We start from the raw sequence: 18622 nt of genomic DNA, 5'->3' as shown, positions 1-18622 counted from the left end.
CATTCATGTAAAGATTCATTTTCAATTCTCTTTGTATACAGAAGATCAGTTTAGTATATATTAGGTAAAGATTTCAACATTTTGCCCATATAGCAACATAAAGTGAAAAAACTACCATTGGATTACTAATTATAGCATTAAATAGCAATGTACAGCACATTAAAGACAGAGATCCTACATAATTTTTTTTTCAAATTAATTAATTTTCTATGCCATTTCCATTTTAACACCATGTTGGTTTTTTTTTTTTCATTTCCAATTCTCTTTATATACAGAAGATCACTTCAGTATATAATTAGTAAAGACCTCATCAGTTTGTGCCCACACAGAAACGCAAAGTATAAAAATACTGTTTCAGTACTAGTTATAGCATCACTTGGCTTTAGACGACACATTAGGGACAGATCCCACATGGGGTGTAAGTACACAGTGACTCCTGTTGCTGATTTAACAATTTGACACTCCTGTTCATGGCGTCAGTAATCTCCCTAGGCTCTAGTCATGAGTTGTCAGGGCTATGGAAGCCTTTAGAGTTCGCTGACTTTGATCTTATTCCGATAGGGTCATAGTCAAAGTGGAAGTTCTCTCCTCCCTTCGGAGAAAGGTACCTCCTTCTTTGATGGCCCCGTTCTTTCCACTGGGATCTCACTCACAGATCTTTCATTTAGGTCTTTTTTTTTTTTCCCATGATATCTTGGCTTTCCATGCCTGCTATACTCTCATGGGCTCTTCAGCCAGATCTGAATGCCTTGAGGGCTGATTCTGAGGCCAGAGTGTTGTTTAGGACATCTGCCATCCTATGAGTCTGCTGTGTATCCCACTTCCCATGTTGGATCTTTCTCTCCCTTTTTGATTCTATCAGTTAGTATTAGCAGATACTTGTCTTGTTTGTGTGATCTCTTTGACTCTTTTGACCTATCAGAGCTATCAATTGTGAGCTGAAATTGATCACTTGGACTAGTGCGATGGCATTGGTACATGCCATCTTGATGGGATTGTGTTGGAATCCCCTGGCACATTTCTAACTCCACCATTTGCGGCCAGTCCGATTGAGCATGTTCCAAATTGTTCATCTCCTCCCTCTCTTTTTCCACTCTTAGATTTAACAGGGATCACTTTTCAGTTAAAATTTAAACACCTAAGAATAATTGTGTGTTAATTACTGAGTTCAACCAATAGTACTAGAACAACAACAACAAATACTAAAAAGGATAAAGTATTACATTGTACATCTAAAGTCAGGACAGGAGCTGATCAGTTCATTGTTGCTTATAGTGTCCATTTCACTTAACAGGTTTCCCCTTTGGCGCTCAGTTGCCACCGATCAGGGAAAACAAATGATATTTTTCTCTTTGGGACTGGCTTAATTCACTCAGCATGATGTTTTCCAGATTGCTCCATCTTGTTGCAAATGACTGGGTTTCGTTGTTTCTTACTGCTGTATAGTATTCTATGGAGTACATGTCCCATAATTTCTTTATCCAGTCTACTGTTGATGGGCATTTGGGTTGGTTCCAGGTCTTAGCTATTGTGAATTGAGCTGCAATAAACATTAAGGTGCAGATGGCTTTTTTATTTGCCAAATTAATTTCCTTTGGGTAAATTCCAAGGAGTGGGATGGCTGGGTTGTATGGTAGGGTTATGTTCAGGTTTCTGAGGAATCTCCAGACAGACTTCCATAGTGGCTTAACCAGTTTGCATTCCCACCAACAGTGGGTTAGTGTCCCTTTTTCCCCACATCCTCTCCAGCATCTGTTGTTGGTAGATTTCTGAATGTGAGCCATTCTCACCGGGGTGAGATGGAACCTCATTGTGGTTTTGATTTGCATTTCTCTGATTGCTAGTGATCTTGAACATTTTTTCATGTGTCTGTTGGCCATTTGGATTTCCTCTTTCGAAAAATGTCTATTGAGGTCCTTGGCCCATCTCTTAAGTGGGTTGTTTGTTTTGTTGTTGTGGAGTTTCTTGATTTCTTTGTAGATTCTGGTTATCAATCCTTTATCTGTAGTATAATTTGCGAATATTTTTTCCCATTCTGTTGGTTGCCTCTTCACTTTCCTGACTGTTTCTTTTGATGTACAGAAACTTCTCAATTTGATGCAATCCCAAATGTTAATTTTGGTTTTGACTGCCTGTGCTGTTGGAGTATTTTCCAGGAAGTCTTTGCCTGTGCCTATATCTTGCAGGGTTTCTCCAATGCTCTCTAATAATTTGATGGTTTCGGGTCGTAGATTTAAGTCTTTAATCCATGTTGAGTGAATTTTTGTGTAAGGTGATAGGTATGGGTCTTGCTTCAAGCTTCTGCATGTGGAAATCCAATTTTCCCAGCACCATTTATTGAATAGACTGTCCTTATTCCAGGGATTAGATTTGGATCTTTGGTCAAATATAAGTTGGCTGTAGATGTTTGGATTGATTTCTGGTGTTTCTATTCTGTTCCATTGGTCTATCCATCTGTTTCTGTACCAGTACCATGCTGTTTTGATAACAACTGCCCTGTAGTATGTCCTAAAATCAGGTATTGTGATGCCTCCGGCTTTGTTTTTGTTGTACAGGATTGCTTTGGCTATTCGAGGTCTTCTGTGTCTCCATATGAATTTCAGCATCATTTTTTCCAGATCTGAGAAGAAGGTCTTCGGGATCTTGATGGGTATTGCATTGAATGTATAAATTGCTTTTGGGAGAATAGACATTTTGATGATATTGATTCTTCCAATCCATGAGCATGGAAGATTTCTCCATTTTTTGGTATCCTCTTCTATTTCTTTCTGTAAGGTTTTGTAGTTTTCATCATAGAGATCTTTAACGTCTTTGGTTAAGTTTATTCCAAGGTATTTGATTGTTTTTGTAGCTATTGTGAATGGGATTGATTTTAGAAGTTCTTCCTCAGCCGTGGCATTGCCTGTGTATACAAAGGCTGTTGATTTTTGTGCATTGATTTTATATCCTGCTACTTTGCCAAACTCTTCGATGAGTTCCAGCAGTCTCTTAGTAGAGTTCTTTGGGTCCCCTAAATAAAGAATCATATCATCTGCAAAGAGGGATAATTTGAGTTCGTCCTTCCCGATTTGTATCCCTTTAATTTCTTTTTCTTGCCTAATAGCTCTGGCCAAAACTTTCAGAACTATATTGAATAGCAGTGGTGAGAGAGGGCATCCCTGTCTGGTACCAGATTTCAGTGGAAATGCTTCCAACTTTTCCCCATTCAATAGGATGTTGGCCGTGGGTTTTTCATATATTGCTTTGATTGTATTAAGGAATGTTCCTTCCATACCCAGTTTGCTTAGAGTTTTCATCATGAAAGGGTGTTGTATTTTATCAAATGCTTTCTCTGCGTCTATTGAGAGAATCATATGGTTTTTCTTCTGCAGTCTGTTAATGTAGTGTATTACGTTGATTGTTTTGCGAATGTTGAACCATCCCTGCATACCGGGGATGAATCCCACTTGGTCTGGGTGGATGATCTTTCTGATATGTTGTTGCATTCTATTGGCCAGAATTTTATTGAGGATTTTTGCATCTATGTTCATCAGGGATATTGGTCTGTAATTCTCTTTCAATGCTGCGTCTCTTTCTGGCTTAGGAATTAAGGTGATGGTGGCTTCATAGAAAGAATTTGGGAGGATTCCCTCTTTTTCGATTGCTCTGAATAGTTTGAGAAGAATTGGAGTTAGTTATGGCTTGATTTTGATGGATGCTATTGTTTCCTCCATGATGCTGCCAATTCCTCACACAATTCCTTGTGAACACTAATACCACCCTTTTATAAAATCTCTAACTGTAAAAATGCCTTAATTCCTATTGGTGGATATAGTTATCCAGTTCTTGCAAATTGTTTATGGGGGATTATCCACATACATGCCCACAAAAGCTGCTTAGTCTATTTACAACACTTCTAAGAATATCAATTATATAGGCATTAACAATTGAAGAATACACTATGGTCATACATTCCTCTGAGAAAACACTATGGGAAATACATTGAGACTACAGTGGTTACATGGCATCTAGAGGTTTTACACTTCCTAGAAAGCAATATATTTCATTGGAAAGAGAAAAAACGCATCAGATAGAGGTGTGTTTGACCTCTGTATTCACTAACTTTGCAGATTTGGAAAAGTTTTATAATTTCTTTGAGTCTCTTTTTTCCCATCTCTACTAAGGAATAAGATGACATATAAGGCAAAATATGGCAATTAGAAACACTTCGCTTTGGGGGCGGGCGGCATGGCTCACTTAGCTAATTCTCCGCCTGCAGCACCGGCAACCCATATGGGCGCTGGGTTCTAGTCCCAGCTGCTGCTCTTCCAGTCCAACTCTCTGCTGTGGCCTGGGGAAGCAGTAGAGGATGGCCCAAGTGCTTGGGAACCTGCACACGCATGGGGGACCAGGAGGAAGCACCTGGCTCCTGGCTTCGGATCGCCGTAGCTCCAGCCATAGCGGCCATTTGGGGGGTGAACCAACGGAAGGAAGACCTGTCTGTCTCTTTCTCTCAGTGTCTAACTCTACCTGTCAAATTAAAAAAAAAAATAGAAATGCTTCGCTTTAATCATATAGCATAGTATCTGGCAAAAGTTGTCATTCAGAAAAATAAAGCAATTAGTATATTCAATATTAATATCACAAACTTTTTAAATATGTATTTATTTATTTATTTGAAAGAGAAACAGAAAGAGAGCGAGTGACAGAGAAAGAGAGATCTTCCATCCACTGGTTCATTAGGTGAATCACCAGCTAGGTGGTTTGTGTCAGATCAAATCCAGAAGCCAGTAACTCCATCCTGGTCTCCCACATGGGTGGCAGGGTCCCAACTATTTGGACCATCTCCCACTGCCTTTCCTAGCACATTAGCAGGAAAATGGATCCAAAGCAGAGAATCTAGGAACCAGCACTCCAATATGGAATGCCAGTGTTGCACGTGACAGTTTAACCCACTGTCCCACTTTGCCAAAATGCTATATGCACACAAACACACACACCAAACATACACACACACACACACATGCATATATATGTAGACATTTATTTTAAGGAACTCACTTATGAAATTGTGGAAGCTTAGCAAATCCAAAACCCTGATGTGGGGACAGGCTGGAGACTCAGGAAATAGTGACAGTTCCAATGCAAAGGGAGTCTTCTAGAGAACTGTCCCATGCTCCCTTGCTCCAGGAAGTCCATCTCTTTGTTCTTTTGGGCCTTTAACCAACCTAATGAGTCTGCTCCCACTCACTACGGTGGGTAATCTGCTTTGCTTGAACTGAAGTCCACCAATTTAAATGTAAATCTCCTCTAAAAGTATCCCCATAGAAACATCCAGAATAAAGCTTAATCAAATATCTGAGAACTGTGGCCTAGCTAAGTTGACACTTTGACAAATATATTTAATCATCATACTTGACTTTTTGGCCTTCCGAATGTTCAGCTCCTACACTATATAAGTATTTGGATTTCCTATGGATAAATGGAAGTTTCTGATAACCAAACAACAATTTCAACACTTTTTGGACTTTTTGCCAGTGGAGTTTGGAAAAGACACTCTCTCAATGTGGCCATTCCTCCCATAAAACCTACAAAGAAGTAGTCAGCATCTGCATTTTAAACAAGGATTATTCTACACTCATGACTGTTTCATGGAGCTCCCATTTTGTATTACACAAAAAAAAAAGGAGCTCCCCTAGAGAATCAGGTGAGTCTCTTCCAAAGATAAAATATCATGCACCATAAGTAACTCAACTGAGGTAACCCACATCCAACTGTCCAGCCTCCTCCTAGCAGATTTCACTCAGTATTCAGGAAGAGCTGAGTACACCATATAAGCATTCATCATGCCTTGGACATGGTGTACATTTATAGAGATTAGCATAAGTGACCACAGTGCAGAAGAAAGGGGAGGATGATACTAAATTTAGAAAGCCTCGTGGGACCTTGACAAGCTGAATAGACTCAGCCTTGCACAGCGACCTTGACTGGTCATGCTGGGCAAAAAGGAGAACTAAAAATTACATGACATATCCTGACAGTGTTCATATCTCTGTTATTTCAGAAACATCAGAAATACTGAATCCTTGATGGGATGTTTCTAGTACTAATTAAATAATTTTATCATGATCTGTAGAATTTTTAGTCCACTTATAAAGAACACTTTTCTTTTAAGTTATAAATATTTATCATTATACCTTTACATTTGGTATCAAATAGTGATGTGATAAAGTTTCATTGAATAGGATCTCCTTAGACAATTATATAGGTAAAATGTGAATTCTTCAAATGTTGCCATTAATAATTTTTATCATAAGCTTTCTTCACAAGGGAATTCCTCTACAATCTATTTTTAAAACATTTATTTATTTATTTGACACTCAGAGTTACACAGAGAGAGGAGAGGCAGAGAAAGAGAGAGAGGTCTTCCACCCACTGGTTCACTCCCCAATTGGCCGCAATGGCCAAAGATGCACCGATCCGAAGCCAGAAGCCAGAAGTCTCCCACGTGGGTGCAGGGACCCAAGGACTTGAAACATCTTCTACTGCTTTCCCAGGCCATAGCAGAGGCTAGATTAGAAGTGGAGCAGCCAGGACTTGATTGGGCGCCCATGTGGGATTGCTGGCACTGCAAGCAGCAGCCTTACCCACCACCCCAGAGCGCCAGCCCCTACAACCTATTTAAAAAATTCTCAGGGCTGGTGTTGTGCCATAATGGGTAAACCTGCCACTTGTGATGCTGGCATCCCATATGGGTGTTGGTTTGAGTTCCAGCTGCTCCACTTCCAATCCAGCTCCCTACTAATGCACCTGGGAAAGCAGCAGAAAATGACCCAAGTCCTTGGGCCCCTGCACCCACATGCGAGATCTGTTAGAAGTTCCTGTTTCCTGGCTTTGGTCTGGCCCAGTCCTATCCTTTGCAGCCATCTGGTCATATCTCTCTCTCTCTCTCTCTCTCTCTCTCTCTCTCTCTCTCTCAATATGCCTTTCAAATAAATGAAATAAATCTTTAAAAAACCAAATCCCTTAAAGCTGTAAGTTGGAGGCAAATATTCACATCTGTATTTTCTATGCAGAGATGCTTTCAACAAGTTGATTTCATTTGAGAAATTTAATCTCAAACAATGGTTGACTATCCAGCAAGATATTTGCCTTCAGTAATCTCACAAATCAATCATATGTTGTAATTGAAGTTGGGAATTGAGATTTCTAATCATGATACCTGTTTAGATAGTCTCCTATCAACCAAAGTGTCTGCTGAGACTATTCAATTTTATTTCTTGCAAGACAGAATAAAAGCATCTCAGTATATGAATCCTAGAACAGGCTGACCAAATCTACTCACCTCACAATTATTCAAGCAGCCCTTTCAAGAACAGTGCGTTTTAAAGTTGCAAAGCAGAGATTGTATTCGATTACTTGCAGCTATCCTTTGAAAATTAATTTACACTGCCTGGCATTACCTAGACTGTCTCTCTCTTCTGATTTTCTTTTGACAAGTTCAGGAAGAGAATAGGAGATCCAAGGTAAGGGTAAAATATATTTATCCACAGAAGAGAATGAGCAATAGAATGCAAAGGTAAAATAGCTAAATGTAAGCAGAACCTCAACAAAGTAGCCCTTTTCTGACTTTGGGACAATCCCACCATAAATCAAGGGAAGTTAGTATCACTATTTAGGAGTAAAACCTCATGGTACTGAACCACGAGAGTAAAAATATATTCAACAGCAAAATAATTCTCATCAGTAATAAGTTCAGTATTAAACATGATAATAAATGGCATTCCTTTGCTTATTATAAACTATGGAGATTTTTGTTTCTTTGTTTTAATTTGGCAATATGAGTTGTATACCCCATATCACATTTCAAATGATTGATTTACTCTAACAAATATACATTTCTTCATTGTTTTTAATGATTTTTGTAAAATTAACAAATACGTGCAATGGCATAAGCAAATGTTGCCTTCTGGTGATAATCTTAACTTATTTTCAATTTAATTAGAGTTTTTACTGAAGCCCCAATTTTTCATATGCAAAATCTCTCATCTTTCTTCTCTCCTTTCTCTCTCACTCTCTCTTCTTCCTTTCCTTTTCTTCCCCTCTCATATTTTATGTTTAAATAGAAATAAAACAATAAATTTAAAATGATATAGAAGTCCAATTACAAATATTTATATATAGTGTTTGATTTTTCTCTATGAAAAGTTCATAAGTAAGAAGATAGTCTGACAACTTTCCATTGGATTTTTTTGTTCTCTTTTTGTTGTGTAATACCAGATGCAAAGATGAAAAGCAATGTAGCTCAATCTCAGCATCACACATCAGATTTTGACTGTGTTAGTAACCACATACCAAGGACACAAATCATTGAATAAATTGTCCTTGAACAGCATAACAATCTATTATCCCTGAGTTTTAGGAGGGTTATGGGCCATGCAATATTAAGCTGCCAATGTGTTCTTGTGGCTCCCGTACAAACCTCTGTCCTACCACTTTGTGTGTGCCAATGATTAACTGAGTTCTATCCAACTGAAGTAAACTCTTGGATAGCAAATTGTCACGATTTTAAAAATTTGAGCCCCCAAAGTGTAGCACAATATTTGGCACATATTTTGTAGACATTGAATTTATCTTTACAGAATGAATGAATGAATAAACAGACAACCTTCCCTTAATTTGTTAATTCTTCTAAAGGAATTGATATTTTCCTTGTAAAATGATTCTAACAATGCTTTCAGAATGGGTGCATATTCTCTTATGTTTACGATGTGCTAACAGTGATACCATCCAACCAGGAAGCATTTTTAAGATTATAACAGAATAGTATTCATCTAGTAGGCAACAAACTTTCACTATTTCTTGCAAATCTCACATTCATAAAGAGACTAAAAGGCCACATAATCTTTTTTAGCTTTCATAACCTTATTTATCAAATGAGAGCACTGGTGCCATAGAACTCTCTCCTTCTGCATTCTCCTAGAGTCTTTCCATCTTGGTTTTTTTTCCTATCTCTCTGTCTACACTTCATAATCTGGATCCACATTAGCTGCTAAAATGTATGTGATGGTCTTTGTTTTCCAGACATTCCTTCTGGAAGAACATTCTTAATTAATTATTTTAAGACCATCTAGGGAATTCTAAAATTTCTATCTTGATATCTAGGTCTAAATATCAAATATACCTTAGATAACTCCAAATCACAGTCTCTTAATTGATTAATATCTCCAAATGAGTCAAGTCAGAAATATCCAGAAACATGAGTCTGGAGTTTTTCTTTTCATTCACCTCTCAAATTCAATATATTTCCAAGTCCGGTTGAGCAAGTTCTGCTTCTTAGCCTTTCATAGGGATACAACAATCATTCCTTTTCTACCTTTGCTAGGCCCACTGTCATACCTCCCTCAATTTTGTTAACCCACTGAAGCCAGACAGATTTTTTAAAATACAAATCACAGCCCTTCTCCAATGACTTGAAGTGTTTGAATGGCTCAGGATAATTAGCATGACACTTAAAAGCCCAACAGGGGGCCGGCTCTGTGGCAGAGCGGGTAAAGCCGCCGCCTGCAGTGCCAGCATCCCATATGGGCGCTGGTTCAAGTCCTGGCTGCTCCACTTCCGATCCAGCTCTCTGCTATGGCCTGGGAAAGCAGCAGAGGATGGCCTAAGTCCTTGGGCTCCTGCACCAGCGTGGGAGATCTGGAGGAAGCTCCTGGCTCCTGGCTTCGGATCGGCACGGCTCTGGCCATTGTGGCCAATTGGGGAGTGAACCAGTGGATGGAAGACCTCTCTCTCTGCCTCTGTCTCTCTGTAACTCTGCTTTTCAAATAATAAATAAGTAAATATATATATAAAAAAAAAGCCCAACAGGATACAAAGGGCCTTGCAGGGATTCCTAGTCCTCTGTTTCCCCTCATATGCATTGTTACATCAGAACTAGGAATAAGACTTCATCATCTTTTCTTAAGCTGTATTTTGTTTGTTTTCACAAACTGACCTAGTCAACTCTAATTTCTGCTTATCATTTGTGTCAAAACTGATGACATCAAGAAATGAGGAATGTACTGTTTCTCAAGGCAGCCCATTCAACATCAGTTAGAACTAACTCTGAGCAAGTTGCTCCAAGGCCTTAGTCATATGACTTACAAGTCTAATATTTTTTCTTTCACATGTGATATCTTCAAAGTTTTAAAAACACATTTTTCCTAGTGCTTTTGTTCTTTCAGGTAGTCATCCACAAAATCCTTTCTCTAAGCCTCTTTCTCCTGGCTCATGAAACTGCTGTCCAGAATTGTACGGGGCACCCCAAGATGAGAGCTGATCATTACAAACAGCTCTGCCCTTTATGTGAAGGCACACCTTACAAAGAACCCTGCACACTCCAAATGCAGAATGGCCGATGTGGATTGCCTGGCAGGGATCCAGGAGTCACTCTCACCCCAGAGAGACTTGGGAATTAGGGCACAGGTGTGTTTGCCTACTCAAACTTGCCTCAGACAAAATGCATTTAGAATTTGGAGCTTTCTGGAAGAATTTCTTCTATTGCTTAATTGCATCTTTACCCACTCTCCAAAGAAAGAAAATATAATTGAGTCTGAAATCATTGATTAAGAGATTTAAATCCTACAGAAATCCTGTGAGTGGTAAATGAGGGAAAGAGCCACTGTGGAATGTATCTAAGGCAGATTACCCATATTTTTTTTCAACTTTTATTTAATAAATATGCATTTCCAAAACACAACTTTCGAATTATAGTGGCTTTTCCCCCCATAACCTCCCTCCCACACGTAACCATACCATCTCCCAAACCCTCTCCCATCCCATTCTTCATTTTCAATTATCTTTATATACAGAAGATCTACTTAGTGTTTACTAAGTAAAGATTTCAACATACTGCACCCACACAGACACACAAAGTATAGAGTACTGTTTTAGTAGTAGTTTTACTGTTAATTCACATAGTACAACACATTAAGGACAGAGATCCTACATGAGGAGTAAGTGCACAGTGACTCCTGTTGTTGATTTAACAATTGACACTCTTATTTATGACGTCAGTAATCACCTGAGGCTCTTGTCATGAGCTGCCAAGGTTATGGAATCCTCTTGAGTTCACCAACTCTGATATTATTTAGAGAAGGCCATAGTCAAAGTGGAAGTTCTCTCCTCCCTTCAGAGAAATATACCTCCTTCTTTGATGGCCCATTCTTTCCACTGGGATCTCACTCACAGAGATCTTTGATTTAGGTCATTTTTTTTTTTTGCCAGAGTGTCTTGGCTTTCCATAGCTAAAATATTCTCATGGGCTCATCAGCAGGATCCAAATACCTTAAGGGATGATTCTGAGGCCAGAGTGCTGTTTAGGGCATTTGCTGTTCTATGAGTCTGCTGCATATCCTGCTTCCCATGTAGGATCATTCTCTCCTTTTTAATTCTATCAATTATTATTTGCAGACACTGGTCTTATTTATGCAATCCATTTGACACTTAATCCTATATTTTTGATCAATTATGGACTTAAACTGATCACTTTAACAAGTAAGATGGCATTGGTACATTCCACCTTGATGGGATTGAATTGGAATCCCCTGGCACATTTCTAGCTCTACCATTAGGGGCAAGTCCAAGTGTGTCAGGATGGCCGAGCGGTCTAAGGCGCCAGACTCAAGCATTCGCTACCCATATTTGTTTTTAAACTTTTATTTAGTAGATATAATTTCCAAAGTAAAGTTTATGGATTACAATGGCTTTCCCAGCCCCATAACTTCCCTCCCCCAACAACCCTCCCCTTTTCTGCTCCCTCTCCCATTCCATTCACATGAAGATTCATTTTCAATTATCTTTATATAGAGAATATCAATTTAGTATGTATTAAGTAAAGATTTCATCAGTTTGCACTCACACAGAACATAAAGCGTAAAAATACTGTTTTAGTACTAGTTAAAGCATTAATTCACATTGGACAATACATTAAGGACAGATCCCACATGAGGAGGAAGTACACAGTGACTCCTGTTGTTGATTTAACAATTTGACACACGTCACTCTTGTTTATGGTGTCAGAAATTTCTCTAGGCTCTAGTCATGAGTTTCCAAGGCTATGGAAGCCTCTTGAGTTCTCTGACGTCGATCTTATTTAGACAAGGTCATAGTCAAAGTGGAAGTTCTCTCCTCCCTTCAGAGAAAGGTACCTCCTTCTTTGATGGCCCATTCTTTCCACTGGGATCTCACTTACAGAGATCTTTCATTTAGGTTTTTTGGTTTATTTTTGCCAGAGTGTCTTGGCTTTCCATGCCTACAATACTCTCATGGGCTCTTCAACCAAATCTGAATGCCTTAAGGGCTGATTCTGAGACCAGAGTGCTGTTTAGGACATCTGCCATTCTATGAGTCCACTGTGTATCCCACTTCCCATGTTTGATCGTTCTCTCCTGTTCTCTCCCTTTTTAATTCCATCAGTTAGTATTAGCAGACACTAGTCTTGTTTGTGTGATCCCTTTGACTCTTAGACCTACCAGTGTGATCAATTGTGAACTGAAATTGATCACTTGGACTAGTGAGATGGCATTGGTACATGCAATCTTGGTGGGATTGTATTGGAATCCCCTGGCATGTTTCTAACTCCACCATTTGGGGCAAGTCCGATTGAGCATGTCCCAAATCGTACATCCCCTCCCTCTCTTATTCCCACTCTTATATTTAATAGGGATCACTTTTCAGTTAGATTTCAACACCTAAGAACAATTGTGTGTTAATTACAGAGTTCAACCAATAGTATTAAGTAGAACAAAAAAAATACTAAAAAGGATAAAGTATTACATTGTACATCAAGAGTCAGGACAAGAGCTGATCAAGTCATTGTTTCTTATAGTGTCCATTTCACTTCAACAGGTTCCTTTTTGGTGCTCAGTTAGTTGTCACCAATCAGGGAGAACATATGATATTTGTCCCTTTGGGACTGGCTTAATTCACTCAGCATGATGTTTTTCGGATTCCTCCCTTTTGTTGCAAATGACCAGATTTCACTGTTTTTTTACTGCTGTATAGTATTCTATAGAGTACATGTCCCACAATTTCTTTATCCAGTCTACAGTTGATGGGCATTTGGGTTGGTTCCAGGTCTTAGCTATTGTGAATAAGAAATTAAAGGGATACAAATTGGGAAGGAAGAACTCAAACTATCCCTCTTTGCAGATGATATGATTCTTTATTTAGGGGAATCCAAAGAACTCTAGTAAGAGACTATGGGAACTCATAGAAGAGTTTGGCAAAGTAGCAGAATATAAAATCAATGCACAAAAATCAACAGCCTTTGTACACACAGGCAATGCCATGGCTGAGAAAGAACCTCTAAGATCAATCCCATTCACAATAGCTACAAAAACAATCAAATACCTTGGAATAAACTTAACCAAGGACGTTAAAGATCTCTACAATGAGAATTACAAAATCTTAAAGAAAGAAATAGAAGAAGATACCAAAAAATGGAAAAATTTTCCATGCTCATGGATTGGAAGAATCAATATCATCAAAATGTCCAAATTGCTCCCAAAAGCAATTTATACATTCAATGCAATACCAATCAAAATGCCAAAGGCATTCTTCTCAGATCTGGAAAAAATGATGCTGAAATTCATATGGAGACACAGGAGACCTCGAATAGCTAAAGCAATCTTGTACAACAAAAACAAAGCCAGAGGCATCACAATACCAGATTTCATGACATACTACAGGGCAGTTGTTATCAAAACAGCATGGTACTGGTACAGAAACAGATGGATAGACCAATGGAACAGTATAGAAACACCAGGAATCAATCCAAACATCTACAGCCAACTTATATTTGATCAAGGATCCAAAATCAATCCCTGTAGTAAGGACAGTCTATTCAATAAATGGTGCTGGGAAAATTGGATTTCCACGTGCAGAAGCATGAAGCAAGACCCATACCTATCACCTTACACAAAAATCCACTCAACATGGATTAAAGACTTAAATCTATGACCCGACACCATCAAATTATTAGAGAGCATTGGAGAAACCCTGCAAGATATAGGTACCGGCAAAGACTTCTTGGAAAAGACCCTGGAAGTACAGGCAGTCAAAGACAAAATTAACATTTGGGATTGCATCAAATTGAGAAGTTTCTGTACTTCAAAAGAAACAGTCAGGAAAGTGAAGAGGCAACCAACAGAATGGGAAAAAATATTTGCAAACTATGCTACAGATAAAGGGTTGATAACCAGAATCTACAAAGAAATCAAGAAAATCCACAACAACAAAACAAACAACCCACTTAAGAGATGGGCCAAGGACCTCAGTAGACATTTCTCAAAAGAGGAAATCCAAGTGGCCAGCAGACACATGAAAAAATGTTCAAGCTCACTAGCAATCAGGGAAATGCAAATCAAAACCACAATGAGGTTTCACCTCACCCCAGTTAGAATGGCTCACATACAGAAATCTACCAACAACAGATGCTGGCGATGATGTGGGGAAAAAGGGACACTAACCCACTGTTGGTGGGAATGGGAACTGGTAAAGCGACTATGGAAGTCAGTCTGGAAATTCCACAGAAACCTGAATATCACCCTACCATTCAACCCAGCCATCTAACTCCTTGGAATTTACCCAAAGGAAATTAAATTGGCAAACAAAAAAGCCATCTGCACCTTAATGTTTATTGCAGCTCAATTCACAATAGCTACCCATATTTTTAATAGTAAAGTTTTCACCCAATTCAGACAGAGAAAAGCACAGTAGTCCTGCTTAGTAGGATTCCCTGAACATCTCCAGGTCCTCTGAGATACTATTACTCTTTTATTAATCTATGCTAGAAATTGCAAACAGGTGAAAATATTGCCCCCACCCAGGAATATTTTTATCAAATACTAAGGTCTTAAATGTTAAAAAAAAACAAAACAAAGCCTCTGACAAGATTTTTTGCCATCAGGCCACTGCAGGCACTTGGGGAGTGAACCAGCAGATAGGAGCAAATGGGAGCCCTCTGTCCATGTGTTTCTGTCTCTCACTCTCACTGTCTCTCTTTCTCTGTCTCTCAAAAAGAAATTTTAAAAAAACACATGTGTCTCACAGTAGCCAATGAAATTCAGTGGTGCCAAAACCAGATTCTATCACAATGTGTAAACATTCACAATTAGCCATAAAATTATTAGCACAATATTCAGAGTAACATCTACAAATACACATCTGGCTCAATTACTATAGAAGTATCTAAATCTTTTAGGAACTTCAAGCACTCTTTTGTTGCCCATTTCTTATTTTAATAATAAAATAGGCCAAGTTTTGGATATATAGCCCTGATGATATATTTTATAAGGTCTCTGAATTACTTTCTAATAGCTTTCTAAATAAATATCAAGGCAGACACTCTTGGCTCTATTAAATTATTGTTAATTAAGGAAGTAGCTCTTAAATTTAAAAAAGCAGGTTTTAAATGTTATTTGTACTAATGCTTCTTCCTGGATAGCTGGTATCCTACTTATCTTAAACTCAACACCTATGTGAGGGAAAAAAATCACATTCAATAACTTAACCCATTCCTGCCCCTATCAATTTAAAAACTGAATATAATGATTGTATAGTTCCTTATGTGTTTTGTTTCAAATCTTCCTATCATTTGAGGTTTTAAATCTTATATAAAACAAATTTCACTGATTCAGTGTCCGTATTTTGACTCTAGTCAAAAACACTTCACCTACTCCTCTGAAGAAATATCAGATTCAAGGTATTCTATCATATCTAATTTTCCATAAAGTTAAATTACCTAGAACTAGTGGATATTAATGTAAAACATAAAACATGCTGTCCACACAGTTCTCTCCATCTCACCTAATGGCCTCTCCTTCATTCTGTTTATTTAGGACAAAGCTTAAGTCAGCAGTGGCATGCCTCATATTCCTTTTCTAGCCCTTTCACTTCTCTCCAGTCACAAGCATCATTGAATTCCATTTTCCCAGGACAACTCTCATCTCAGCTACATCACTGTACTTGTTCTTCCCTTCACCTGGAAAGTGTGTCCTCCAAATAGCCGTGTGATTCATCCCTCGCTTCCTTCAAGGCTTCCATGAAATATGAGACTTCCTACTCAGCGTTCTCCATTTCCCTTGCCTGCTTTATTCCTTTCCCCAGCACAAATCATCATTTAGCATGCTATTTCTTTAGCTACTTAGTCCCCTTTTTGTGGTGTGAGCAAAATTCCAAAGATGTACCCCCAAGATTTACATCCCTTGATTATTCAAACAGACACTAATTCAAGTACTGCTGGGAAGGGGCTTCGCAGATGTAACAGGTTGCTAAATTGGCCTACAGATAATTAATGGGGATTGTATTAAGTCACTCAATTTGTAGCAATAGAAGTCATATGTCCTGTTAGACTATAGGTCTCACAATTATTATCTATTTTTTTCTGTGCTGTGCTCAGAACTTAGAACAGCAACTGACAATTGTAGACAATAAAGACTCTTAAAGAATGAAGGACTATATACGGCATACACATCACGCCCATAAAATATATATATTCACAAGATCTTATGAAATATTTACCTCAACAATATTGAATAAAAATAGTTAGAATTAAACAGTGAAAGGTAAAATCATTTGAGAACTATTTATCAAGCAGTTTGTATCCCTAAAAGTTAGTAGTACTGGATGTCAGTTTCATGGAGCAGACACAGAAAACCATTAATATGAATTCCTAAAGTAGTGTTTGTCAAACTGGAGTTTGCAATACATTACCAAGTTGAAGAAGATCAGTGTATGAGATTGAGATAGTAAGGAAGGAGTAAAAGGAGGGGGGAATAAAATGTCAAAGGACAACTTTAATTTTAGGGTGGTATGTGTGAGTGTGTGGACTACCTGTGTGCTGGGTCACAATGTAAGATGTATTTCTTACCACAGATACCATAAAAGTATCTTACCACAGATATCATAAAAGTAATTTGAAAACCACAGTCCTAGAGGTCATTAGGCTCTGAGCCATGAACCATGCTGCAGTTTAGGTCCTGACTGGAGGTAAGATGAAGACAAATGAATGGGGATGTGCCTGTGAAGAAAGGGCTAAGCAAGAAAGACTAATCCATCCAAAGCTGTACTTAAATTTACAAGGCAAAACACAGCATTAGGATCCAAGGAGTCGCACAGTTTGCACCACCTTAAGCTAAGGAAACACATTTCATTCTCTTTCGCTGTAATTTTCCTTGCCTTGGGCTTGAAATAGAATCCCCTGGACACTGTTGAGATCTACAGACCTACCAACAGAGCAGAGTCACCGAGCTTTGGTATAAAATACAGTAGCTTCTATAAAGGGATGACTTGAGGTTTTAATCAGCAAAACATCACAAGACATTACCGCTTTTTTTCCTATACAAGGAAGGAATTAAAAACCTAATACTTATCTGTCTTCTGAGATTTGCCAGTTATTAGCATCACATAAATTTAGCTGGAAAGGAAGTTAGAAATGTCCTTGGCACATGAAAACAAAGAATAAATGTTGGTTAGAGGAACTTGAAATTGAATCTATTTCAACGTCCTCATTTTTTTTGCCAATGAAGAAGCTGAACTAAAGAATGACACTACCCCATCATTGCAATAATATTAATCTTGACTTTTATTTACTGTTGTCCCAATATTTATTTTTAGGGGACTTACATGGATAGAGGAAAGAATTGTGCAACTGTATGCTATTCATTGACCAGCCAAGGGCATAACCTTGTGGGCAGGTATCGTGCCATACATTTCTGTCCTCTCCTTAGTGCCTACTGTGTTCAGGTAAATTAAATAAAATAATACCTGCAATGCACTTAGCAATGTGACCAGCACACATGAGAGCTAAGTAAATGCTTATGTATTTACTTTTACTGCTTTCAATTATAATATGAATACTATTACTACAGAATGCCAAGCATAGGAAATTCTTAATATCTGTTCATTTTCATTGCAATTACAATGAAATAAAATCATATTTTATGCCCTTAAAATCCATTTATGTTTGAAGAAACACTTAAAAATTAGAGTTCTTATCTGCTTAAGGCCGTTTAAATAGATGAATAAAGGTGAAAGAATTCCAATTAGTTTAAAATTACTCTGAAAATTTCTTCTTAAGCATATGAAAAGTGAATAGACCTGAGATTCATGATTCATGAAGATAATCTCTCTGGTGACAATAGAAATTCTTGTGTAATATTAAGTTCATTATTCCTTGGGTAAAAATCAGACATAATAACTACAGTGACCACTGCAGTTAGGTGCTTGGTGTCATGTGAACAGGGAAGGGCTATAGATTATAAAAGCAGAATGATACTTCCTTCAGATCTTTCACAGATAAAGAATAGCCCAACATTAAAAGAATAGAATCACAGTCTGTTTTTTTTTTTCTGATGATTCCACAATGTTAAAGATTTTTTTTTTCTCATATCTTATAAGCTCCACAGCACCTTTCCCCCCTGCTACTTTTGTATTGTATAATTAGCTTATAATTATGTGCTCTTTCACATTGGGAAGCCTATTCTTTTATTAATGACTCTGAAAAGTTCTTTATTATTTATCTTTGAAAGTGAGTTTGAAATCAAAAGGCTTATATGACTTTTCCTTTCTTTGTAATTTAGTGGATCTTAAAAGTAAC

The 18622-nt window shown here is 38.0% G+C and overlaps 1 protein-coding gene across 1 annotated transcript in view; it reads right to left on the bottom strand.

Moving 5' to 3' along the window:
• Positions 1-5789: 5789 nt before the first annotated feature.
• Positions 5790-18622, bottom strand: part of TAFA2 (TAFA chemokine like family member 2) — a 146733-nt gene continuing 133900 nt past the window's right edge. Inside the window, exon 5 of the mRNA XM_062202465.1 lies at positions 5790-5975. Within this exon, the coding sequence (XP_062058449.1) occupies positions 5790-5975 (186 nt within the window). The remainder of the gene's footprint in view (positions 5976-18622) is intronic.

Source organism: Lepus europaeus, chromosome 10, assembly GCF_033115175.1.
Source record: "Lepus europaeus isolate LE1 chromosome 10, mLepTim1.pri, whole genome shotgun sequence".
In the NCBI taxonomy this organism is placed as follows: domain Eukaryota; kingdom Metazoa; phylum Chordata; class Mammalia; order Lagomorpha; family Leporidae; genus Lepus; species Lepus europaeus.
This window is presented reverse-complemented; position numbering and strand designations above follow the sequence as displayed.